Here is a 10,732-nt window from a genome sequence, read left to right on the forward strand (position 1 = left end):
TAAAAAAGAAAATAGATAATAATTTAAAATAATTAAAAAAAAAATTATAAAAAGAATAGTATATGTATGTTTATAATTCACCAATATTATATCAGTATAAAAGCGTACAAGCCGTTCAATAAAACTAATACATAAAAAATTGGGAAATTTACGAAAAATTAACAAATATTAATAAAGTAAAATTACAATATTAATATTTTTATATTATCCATATTTATGATTTTTTTTTTCAACAAACTCGCTCCTTTCTTTGGCTGTTGTGATCAACCGAAGCCACCAGCCGTCTCCTCTCTCTCTCTCTCTCTCTCTGCAATTCCCAAATCCTAATCTATAGGCGTCTTCACTCCCCCTCTTTTCCTCTCGCGATTCCCAAACCCTAACAATCTCCTCTGCTTCTTCTTCTTTTTTCTGCAACTTCGTCCCCAATTCAAGCTCTATCTTTCTCTCTCTGTGTCCATTGTCAATTCTGTTGTTTACCTGTGGCTCCAATGGCTGACGGGAAGCTTACCCTGCCTGACGATCTCCTCTCATCCAATGTTAATGGTAATATGCATACACATATATATGCACAAACACACACACACACTGGGACGCATTTCTTGTTTTGTGTTGCAATTCTTTTTCTTGAATAGATACTTGATCGATCTGTGCTATGCCATATTGCCTTCTGTTTCTTGATATTTGATGTGCGCTCAATTTATGTTTCCTGTTTTGGGCCTCCCAATTTCATGTTTGCTATTCTTATTTTATGGTAGTCTTATCTGCTTCGCTTCTGCTTTTAAAAGATTGCCTTTTTTATTTTTAAATAAGTTCTTCTCTAAACAAGGGAACAAATTTTTTTATTCTTTGATTCCCTTTATTGTTTTGATCATTCTAGTTGATTGTTGGGGTGGAGGAACTGGTGAGGACAAGAATCTGATGAGTTTGCTTGTTGAGTCAAAAGGTAAAACTCATTTTCTGCTTAAACGTATGTTTTTTGTCTTGTTTTTTTTGTTTACTTTTTGAGTTAAATGTAATTGATGTCTCACATTATCTTCTAATAATGTTGGTTGTTTACAATAGACAATAGTGTCTCCTTTTCCCTTGTCTTATTGGCATTTTTTTTCGCAAATTTATTGGCTTTTGATTATTAGTAGTATAACTTATTATTGTTTCATCTGCAGATCAAATGCCGACAGATAGCAGCATACCCCTTTCTCCACAATGGCTTCATACTAAACCAATTGATGCTAAGGTACCTACTGCTGCAGCATCAGTGGTACAAAATTTCTCATATAGTTGGACGCATCTCTTGATTGGTCCCTTTTTTACTTGTTTGTATGCTTTTTTTTCCCTCTCTCTCTCTCTCTTCTAGTTCTTTATAGTCTCAACTGGGTTTCAGGGGACATACTTTTACTCTTATTTTACTCAAGTAAATTATGTTCAGGATTTCTTTTATAGTGTTTGTTGGATATTTTTAATGTGATAGCGCTCCATCCTATTGACTTTCTTGCTGGTTAATCATCATCATTTGGTTTTTCTAGTGTTTATTTTTTTTACCTTAGTCTTCTATTTTGAGCAACACTAGGTGCAAATAAGAAAAAATAAATAAAAATCCAAAAATTCATTAACATTCAAGTACCATAAAGCTAAACTTAATAAAATTAAGTACCAAACATCAAATACTAATACTCACAATTCTGTAATCACAATTCACATTCACAATTTCACTATTCACAAAACACATTACTTGGTCTCTCTCTGTAATCACAATGGCACAATCACAATAACACAATTCACAAAACATCAAGTACCTAAAGCACAATTCTCACTTAATTAATTAGCATGATAGCACAAATGCACAAGTAACTTAAAGCTGAAAAGAAAAGGAAACAGAACAACAATAGCACAGAACAGATGCAGCAACAGATTCAAACAAATGAGAACAAGAAGAGGAAAATGATATGAGAAGGAAGAAAAAGAAAAAGAGGAAGGAGGATGTTAAACAAACAAACAAAAAAAAAGAAATAGTTGCCTGAGATGGGATTAAACAGGTATGTAAAGAGTTAATGATTATTCATTAATTCCTTTTCTTCCTCTTCTTCTTTTTTCTTCTTTTTTTCCTCTCTCTTTTTCCCTCCTCACTGCGGCTACTGTCTTGAAAATGGAAGACTAGGGCAAAAAATTTGGAAGTGCGCCTTGCGCCTTAGGCGCGCCTTTCACAACAGTGTTTGTTGTGTCTGTCATTTTATCTTTATTATAGTTGTTGCGTAGCTTGCATTTTGGGTTGAGTGTGGAAAGGAATTTCGTATATGATTTTATGAAGTTCAATTTTATTTGGAGGAGAATGTGGATTCCTTATAAACAATGGATTCTTATGATTTCTCCACTAGATTCATATTTGCGCATAGATTGATATATAATCCTTATTCAGAGTGCATATACCTATTCTTGTTTTCATTTGCTTTTAATGAACTTGAGAACATGTTTCTGATGAATATGTATAAGGATTATCATTCCATGACAGATGATAAAAGTTAGGCTCTCCTGTTTGTCTTTTCTTGCGGCATTTTCTTGATTCTGGCCTCTTCTTAAGCCTCTTCCCCACCAAAAAAAAACCGAAAAGGAAGGGACGGAAAGGTTGGAGAGCTGACAAATTTTGTATTGTGCTGGGTGTGTGCAGCATTTAAAGATTCATGTGATGGAAGGACGACGGTTTATAACAAGAAATTCTAATGAGAAGATTGTTATAGTGAATTTTGGTTTTAAGTAATCCCAATTTTATTGAAGCTAGAAGCTCGACCACTTTAGTCCATAAAGGTCCATTACCTTACATAGTAGGAAGAATTGGGCCTCTGCTTTTTATTAGTCCTTAACTCCTTATTCACTTAGTTTAGTGGCTTGATTTATTTTTTCTATGTTTGTTATTATTGTCTTCCCTTGTACGATTCTTTATGCAACTCATATGATTCATGTTGAATTATTAGCCGAACGATACAAATCTGATGAGTGAATCACAAGAAGCAAAGAATCTAACAAGAACCTCATGAATCAGAGGTGAATTGTGAGAATTGTTAGGAATTGATAGATTCACAAATAGAAAGTGGCAAATGGCTGAATTCAGAAAAAAAGAGGAAGGGAAAAAGATAGAATCCTAAGAGGACACCAAATTAGTTAAAAAGAAGGGCAAATGGCCCAAGATAGTTGTTGTTATTTTTGTTTTAAAATTTGAAGTTGTTATTGTGATGTTTTTATCTTGGCCATGGTAAATTCATTAGGTTCACTCATTAGGTTCACTTTGATTTTATGTTTAATACATGATTTGGAATTAAAATTATTTATACATTGTTTACAATTTAATGTTTACTATCTTTTGTTAGATTTAATAAGATATATATGTATGTATGTATTGTTTTAAAAAGTTTGACAGAAAATTTATGATTCCCTTGGATTCTTGATTCTCCATTGAAAAAATGAGGATTTTGATTTTCGAATCAATTCTCAATTAGACAACTATGCTTATACTTGACTCAGTTTAGTTGCAAATATTCAAGACTGCCAAGATTTAAGTTGTACTTATTTTATTATTGACATTTATGATTCCTTGGGATTGAAAAATTGTCAGGAAATGCATGCACCAAATTCTCTGTCTCATGGGAACTCCCCTGACAATCTAAAAAATAGTTGGCAGTTAGATGGATCCCAGGATAAAAAAGACTGGAGAAAAATTTCATCTGATCTTGAAATCAAACGTAGTTGGCGGGAAGAGGAGAGAGATACAAGTTTACTTGGTAGACGAGATCGTAGAAAGGATGATCGTGGTGCTGATGCTGTGTCAACAAGGGACATTTCTGAGACTAGATTATTGTCTTCTTCAGATCGTTGGTGTGATAGTAATAGCCGTAATTCTGGGCATGAATCTTGGAGAGATAGCAAATGGTCATCAAGGTGGGGTCCTGAAGATAAGGAAAAGAATCCTCGGACAGAGAAGAGAACATATGTTGAGAAGGAAGATAGTTGTACACACAAGCAAACTGTTGTTACTGGAAGCCGCACAGCTTCTGAGCGTGAGAATGACTCTCGAGAGAAGTGGAGGCCACGCCACCGTATGGAAGTTCATGCAGGTGGAACAGCTGCATATCGAAGTGCACCAGGATTCGGGTCAGAAAAAGGACGCATGGAAGCATCAGCTATTCGATTTGCTGCAGGGCGAGGAAGGTCAAATAGTAATGGAAGCATATCAATTGCAGCACATTCTTCTGCTTCCGCATCTGCTATTGGGTCTATTCCTTTAGATAAAAATCAATCATACTGCTATCGGAGGGGCAAACTTCTGGATATTTACCGAAGGCAGAAAGATCTTCCAAGTTTTGATACCATGCCTGATGGGATGGAGAATGTAGCCTCAGTAACACTGGAAGTTGCTATTAAGCCATTGTCTTTAGTTGCCCCTGATGCAGAGGAAGAAGTATATCAAAAATCGTTTAGTAGAGTGTATATGTTCAACTTGTTATTGTCACATATTTACTTGTATGATTCTTGCAGGCTTTCCTTGGAGATATATGGGTGGGAAAAATCAAAAGCTCTGGAGGTTTGCACAACTCGCTTGGTGACAGGAATGGGGGATCAGAAAATGATTATGGAGGTAATCATTATTGTACCTTGTCTGAGTTTTCATTATATGATGTTTGAATTCTTTTTGAGACAGATTTTACTATTTATTCTTTGCTGAAGTGACAAGTGAGGGAAGTCTGAGTTCCTTAGTTAGTACTCGTGAAATTGTTGAATCTCTTAGAAGGGTTTTTGTTAGTGATTCCTGTGATAGTAATGGGCTTGAGATATCACATACATCAATAACTGAGGGTAAGGTGTCACTATTCCAAGGTCTTGATTGCTGCTAAATGTAGGTGCATGGAGATGAGAATCATAACCTTAATGCTATTTCTTATGTATTTCAGAAGTATGTGCTTCAAAAGAAGGTGAACAAGAGCATAGAATGGCAGCTGGTGGTGATGGCTTGATGCATGCAGTTATGAAAAAAGAAGATTCCAGCATTTCCCAGGAGATTGACCCCAGTCATGATTTTGTGGAATTGAAAGCTCTTGATAACCAGCAAGTGGCAGAGTTGGCTAATATGAATCATCGACAGTCGGAAGATTTTGAGTCGGTTACTTCTTTTGAAATTGGTAGTCAGCTTCCTGATGATCCAAGTTCTCTATTTGATTTCCCATCTGGACAGAAAATTAGCAATGATCAGTTAAAGAGCAACAATGAGGCACGCTCTTTGAGAAGCATTATGGTTCCTGAGGAGTTATCTTTGTACTATCTTGATCCTCAAGGGGAAATACAGGGGCCATACCTCGGGATTGATATTATCACATGGTTGGAGCAAGGATATTTTGGAACTGATCTACCTGTTCGCATGTCAGATGCACCTGATGGATCACCCTTTCATGAACTTGGTGACATCATGCCTCATTTGAAAGCTAAACAAGGATCTGTTTGTAGCACTCCCAAGTTATCCGATACTGTTGGAGGTGCCTTGGAAGAAAATGTACCTTCTGCTTCTGATAAGAACTTTCACTCTGGGATTCAGTACACTGATGAACAAAGCTTCCAGTGTTTTGTTGCTCAGGATGAAGGTAAGTAATGTAAAATTGGTTCTACTGCAAATGTTATTATTTCAGTTAGCTTGATTGTTTTGGTTTTTGTTGTAAAACAGAAGTTCTTCTTGGAGTACCTGGAAGTAACAGTGGTAACCCTTTGATGAAGCATGCTGCAGACCTTCGGAATTTGGTTTCCGATGCTTCGAGTCACGCTTCCCTTGCAAATGAATTCTCAGAAACTCATCAGGGTCAGAATCTGCATCCATTTGGCCTGTTGATGTCTGAGCTCAGAGGCAACTCTCAGCTGAGGCATGTTCAGTCATCCAATATATCTTCAAGCATAGGTGATCAGGGTCAAACTATGGATCCTTTCTCAGAAAGGGATGTTGCTTTCCGAAATCACAGCTCTTTTGGTGCAGTGGTTGATCAACCTCATGCGGAGACATGTTCTGATGATTATAGCCAAGAGACTCTCACCAACCCTGGCATTCATATAGATTCAAATGATGTTCATCACTTATCTCACAGGGAGCAAGACATCAGTGATTTTGACCTACAGCATCTAATTTTACGGAATCTGCAAAAAGAACAACTTGAGCAACAGAATAATTTTTCTCCACATTCCCTCTCACAGGCTTCCAGATTGGGCATTGAGGAAATTCCTTCTAATATTCTGAAACTGCATTTTCAACAGCAGCAATTAGAGCTTCAACAGCAACAGAGATTGGAGCTTCAACAACAGCAGTGGCACTTGGAGCTTCAGCAGCAGCGACGGTTGGAGCTTCAACAGCAGCAGTGGTTGGAGCTTCAACAGCAGCGACAATTGGAGCTTCAGCAGCGGCGGCAGTTGGAGCTTCAGCACCAGCGAAAATTGGAGCTTCAGCACCAGCGAAAATTGGAGCTTCAGCAGCAGCGGCAGTTGGAGATTCAGCAGCAGCAGCAGCGGCAGCAGCGACAGTTGGAACTTCAGAAGCAGAAGCAGTTACTGCAACAGCAACTTCACCACCATCAAATGCAGTTGCTGCAGCAGCAGCAACAAGAACAACAGCAGTTGCTTTTTGAACGAATGCTGCAGTATCAGATGTCTGATCTTGGTTATAGACAATCAAAGGTGGATCCTATGATGGATAACTTACTTGATCAAGTTCAGTTCAGAATGCAGCTGGCAGAAATGCAACAGAGTTCAAATCCTTCGAGACACCTTGATCCATCACTGGAGCAAATTATTCAAGCTAAGGTTGGCTTGAATGCTTCTCAAGAACCACAGGCTGATTTCCTTGATGTATTGCAGTCAAAACATAGAAATATACTCCCTTCCAACCAGTTTCATTTTGAGCAAGAACGTTTGCAGGCAAAACAATTATCTTTGGCACTAAAACAGCAGTTAGGAATGGAGGTGGAAAGACATTTTAGTGGGCCATGGTCTGTTGGTAAGGCTTGTCAGCTTTCACAGAATTCTGATGATCGTCGTCATTCTGTGTCTTCAGGATTTGATACTTCAGATTTCTACCAGCAGCAGAGGCTTTCCTCACGGGAGGAGCATCTTAAATGGAAAGGTGCTTTACATGAGCGACGTCAGCATGGGCTTTATGAACCTAGCTATATGGAATTTGAGAGGTCAATGTCTCTTCCTGGTGTCACTCCTGGGATAAAGTTGGAGAATGTAAATGATCATCGTCAAGGTCCTGATTCAACAGAACATCTCTACAAGCAGCCTGCTGACCAATTAGGTCCTTTCTCTTCTAGTAATCCTTTCCAGTGTCAACAATTTTCAGATGATTTTTCTGGTTCTCACCCAGAAGCAACGGGGCACCTTCCTGGAAAAAATGGACAGTCAGAAAAGAGTTGGAGTGAAGGAGGGATGCAACAACTGCATCTTGAAACTCAGCAGCTGAGTAAGTTTCCAGAAGCTGTAAATGCTAGTATTTGGGCGCCAACTGGACCTGATGAGGAAAGCTCAAAGAGACTTTTGATGGAGCACCAAAAACTCGGTATTCAATCTATGAAGTCATCAGAAAATGATTATCAACATCTTACATTGTCTTCTGAACCTCAGGATTCCTTGTGGCCGATGAAGGACTTGAGGCTTTCAAATCTTCCTTTCAATCACATCCTAGGCCAAGAAGCTGCTATGAACCATTCATTTATGAAAGGGGCACAAAATTTGAATTCAACTTCTTTATTGCAAGAAAATCTTGTCAATGCAGCTTTGAGTGCTCAAAATGGTGAAAGATTGCACTCCAGGTCAAATTCAGGAGTACTAATTGAAGAAGAGACATTCTTGTCAGGCGCAAGAGACCTTTCTCTCACAAATTATGCGGATGGCAGATTTATTGGTAAATCAACTATGGACAAAGAGTTGCCAGAAATGGGAAGAAAGGGAAGTATATATGGGTCCAGAAACATGATTTCAATGAGCATGCCAGTTTCCCAAATTGAAGACAACTTGGTTGAGCAAGCAGGAACTGCAATGAATTTTGAGGGGATACCAAGCAGGCATAGTTCGCTAAGCAGTACTGGTAATATGTCAGGCTTTCATCATTACACAGTTGTTTCTAAATGAATACTGAGTCACTATGAACATCACAGGTGGAACTCAAAGCTTATACAATTATGAGATGGGAAATAATTTATCATCTGGAGAGGAGGTTGTTAATGATAGGTATGTTTTTTCTGCTATGTTGCAACAGCAGAAATGCTGTTTTTAGTGATGTTGAGTTGAATATTATCTCTTATTCATAGAAGAATTTATTCTGTCTTCAATTTCTAGTCTTGTTAGATTTAGTCCCTTGCATTGACAAATTTATGCTCTTGTCATTTTCTTTTAAGTGGCTTGGGGATGCTGAAAGTATTTGAACATAATACTTCTGCTTTGGTTGTTAACTTTTTTTTGAGTTTGTTTAGAGTTGTTGGAGCAGCTGTTAAGGAAAGCTCTTTCTTAAATATAATTAGTTAAGAGTATTAAACATGAATTTTAAAATAAATTCTACACTTTTTATTCATAAAAACACCAAATAATACAACTTTTTTTTTCAAATTGCTTTTTTTATCGTCATCTAAAATGATACTTTTTTAACAAGGCTCTTTTTGACCCCTGAATCTCAATGCCAGTTCAGCAATATGTCTGCTTCAAAGGATTGTGATTTCATGTTTACTTTTCTTCTAGGGTTTGATAGGTCACTTTGTATGATATTATTTGTGGTTATTGTGTGTATTCATTGTTCATTTAGGTGCTTAGTTGGATGAATATATCTCTGCTTGTGGTTGTTACCTGATATATCTTGTTGCATTTGTTAGTTGTTGATTTTGGCTTTATTTGTCTTGTGGACTATATTTTTCACACATACATTGTTTGAGCAAAACATCAATAACTTATTTCTGTTGTTTGATGGAATCAATTCAAAATTATTCTGGCATTTGGCATGCACAGGAATAAGTTTGATTTTCATACAATGCAAAGATTGTTTTTGGACTTTCAAAGGATAATTTCCAGTTATAATTTGAAATTCGTTCGTGTGAGAAAAATACAAAGATGATAAATTGTGGCTGTTGCTGGTGACTGGTGGTAGTGATCAGTGGCTAGTGGCTAGTTATCTTACGTGTTCCTTTTTTTTTGGTTAACCTATGAGGCCTAGAAATTGACTTTCTCATTGGAAAATGACAAGTTATTTTCCTTTGACCAGGAAAACAGTTTTTCTAGTCAATTTTGTTTACTGCCCAAGCGCTGTAAAAAGTGAAAAAAAGGTTCTATTTTCTATTTTGTTTATCTGCAGTATCTTTTCTGTATTATGACAAAAATCTTGAGCACATTAGGGGGCTGCAGTGTCATGGTCATGATATTTACAGATTTTGCATACAGTAAGCTGTTTATGTATGTGATGCTTATTAGCAACACTGGAGTCTTGGAGGTAAGGTTTGATTTTAGGTATTTTTTTTCTGGTAAATCCTTGCGCTTTGACATTGATAATACGTTGATAGCTTGCTATGCTTATGCATTGCTTCCGGTGGTAGTAGCTTTTTGTTTAAAGACATAATTTCTCTTGCGCTGATGTTAATGAAATCCTCTTTTCTTTCCAACAGTGTACATTCAACATTAACCAAAGGGCTTGATAACACTTCACATAAACGCCTACCTGTATCACGGGCTTTATCTTCCCAGGATGGTCTGTCAGACTTAGCCTCTGCCTCAAATGTCAAGCAGAAAAGCTCAACGAGGTTTCCAACTTCTAATGGTATGTGTTAATTCTATTTCTATTTCAATCTGTGAGTTTTTAGCATGATGGTTTTAGATAATGATGGTTATTTATAGCTGAAAACTACGGTAATTTTCAGAAAAAAGGCACGAGTCTGAGGGGAATATTGTAGCAACCTCAGCAGGTGAAACTCAGGCATCTGGGAAGAAAGAAATGCGTTTTAGGAGGACGTCGTCTTACAGTGAGGCCACTATATCAGAGACATCGTTCATAGATGTGCTTAAAAGGCCGGTTCTCTATGATGCTGATGTAGCTAATTCGGCTGCTGCTTTGGAGTCATCTGATGGTGGTTTGCAAGCAGCTAGAAGTGGGAAAAAGAAAGGGAAGAAAGGAAGGCAGATAGATCCGGCACTCCTCGGCTTCAAGGTTTCCAGCAACCGAATTCTGATGGGTGAAATACAACGCCTGGAAGACTGACCATTACATGTATATATATCTTGTAAATTTTTCTTCAATTGTTGTATAGTTGAATAGGTTTTTGTACAGGTTATTGAGGAAGTATAGCAGTTTAGAAATTCTTTGATTCTTTCTTTTTCTCCCCAAGGCGGAGCAATGGCCTGATTTTGATTTTTGCCCTCGATGCTATGTTTTTATAGGCAAATGATTGAGAAACTTCGGATTGAAATAGAAAAAAGGAATTATTATTATTGCAAATAATTCTGGTTCGTGTTATTTTCCAGGATGGCTACATCTTCGGTCCTTGTCCTCAAGGGTGAAATTCATTTTGTTGATGAGACTGTCCTGACACTGCAGCTAAATTATAAATTAATCAAATTCAATTATCAAAATTCCCCACAGATCAAACAAAAGGGTGGACTTGATTTGCAAATGTGTTGAATTTTTGGTGGCTTTTTCTAGTAGCTCAGAATCTTAGCCTCATGGCAATTATTATAG

At 37.3% G+C, this 10,732-nt stretch overlaps 1 protein-coding gene across 7 annotated transcripts; it reads left to right on the forward strand.

Annotated features, from left to right (window-relative positions):
• Positions 1 to 250: 250 nt before the first annotated feature.
• LOC110612986 (protein ESSENTIAL FOR POTEXVIRUS ACCUMULATION 1) lies at positions 251 to 10,510 on the forward strand. Of its 7 annotated transcripts, none has more exons than XM_043955711.1 (11): positions 251 to 543; positions 878 to 943; positions 1,164 to 1,258; positions 3,605 to 4,447; positions 4,525 to 4,624; positions 4,714 to 4,842; positions 4,938 to 5,621; positions 5,702 to 8,104; positions 8,175 to 8,247; positions 9,666 to 9,817; positions 9,918 to 10,510. In XM_043955711.1, exons 1-11 carry the CDS (start codon positions 489 to 491, stop codon positions 10,253 to 10,255), a joined length of 4,938 nt encoding a protein of 1,645 aa, XP_043811646.1. In that variant the 5' UTR covers positions 251 to 488; the 3' UTR covers positions 10,256 to 10,510. The 7 variants fall into 7 exon arrangements, with proteins under 7 accessions (XP_043811646.1, XP_043811647.1, XP_043811650.1 ...); XM_043955712.1 differs by having other exon boundaries at positions 1,164 to 1,234; XM_043955715.1 differs by lacking the exon at positions 4,714 to 4,842.
• Positions 10,511 to 10,732: the final 222 nt, after the last annotated feature.

This window comes from Manihot esculenta, chromosome 4 (genome assembly GCF_001659605.2).
Source record: "Manihot esculenta cultivar AM560-2 chromosome 4, M.esculenta_v8, whole genome shotgun sequence".
NCBI classification, from domain to species: domain Eukaryota; kingdom Viridiplantae; phylum Streptophyta; class Magnoliopsida; order Malpighiales; family Euphorbiaceae; genus Manihot; species Manihot esculenta.

What these genes read in the sequence shown, in the direction of transcription:
- LOC110612986 (XM_043955711.1), top strand. Translation starts at nt 489, where the DNA reads ATGGCTGACGGGAAGCTTACCCTGCCTGACGATCTCCTCTCATCCAAT. An exon ending in GAGGAGGTTGTTAATGATAG is followed by an intron (nt 8,248 to 9,665) that starts GTATGTTTTTTC and finishes TCTTTCCAACAG; the next exon opens with TGTACATTCAACATTAACCA. An exon ending in GAGGTTTCCAACTTCTAATG is followed by an intron (nt 9,818 to 9,917) that starts GTATGTGTTAAT and finishes GGTAATTTTCAG; the next exon opens with AAAAAAGGCACGAGTCTGAG.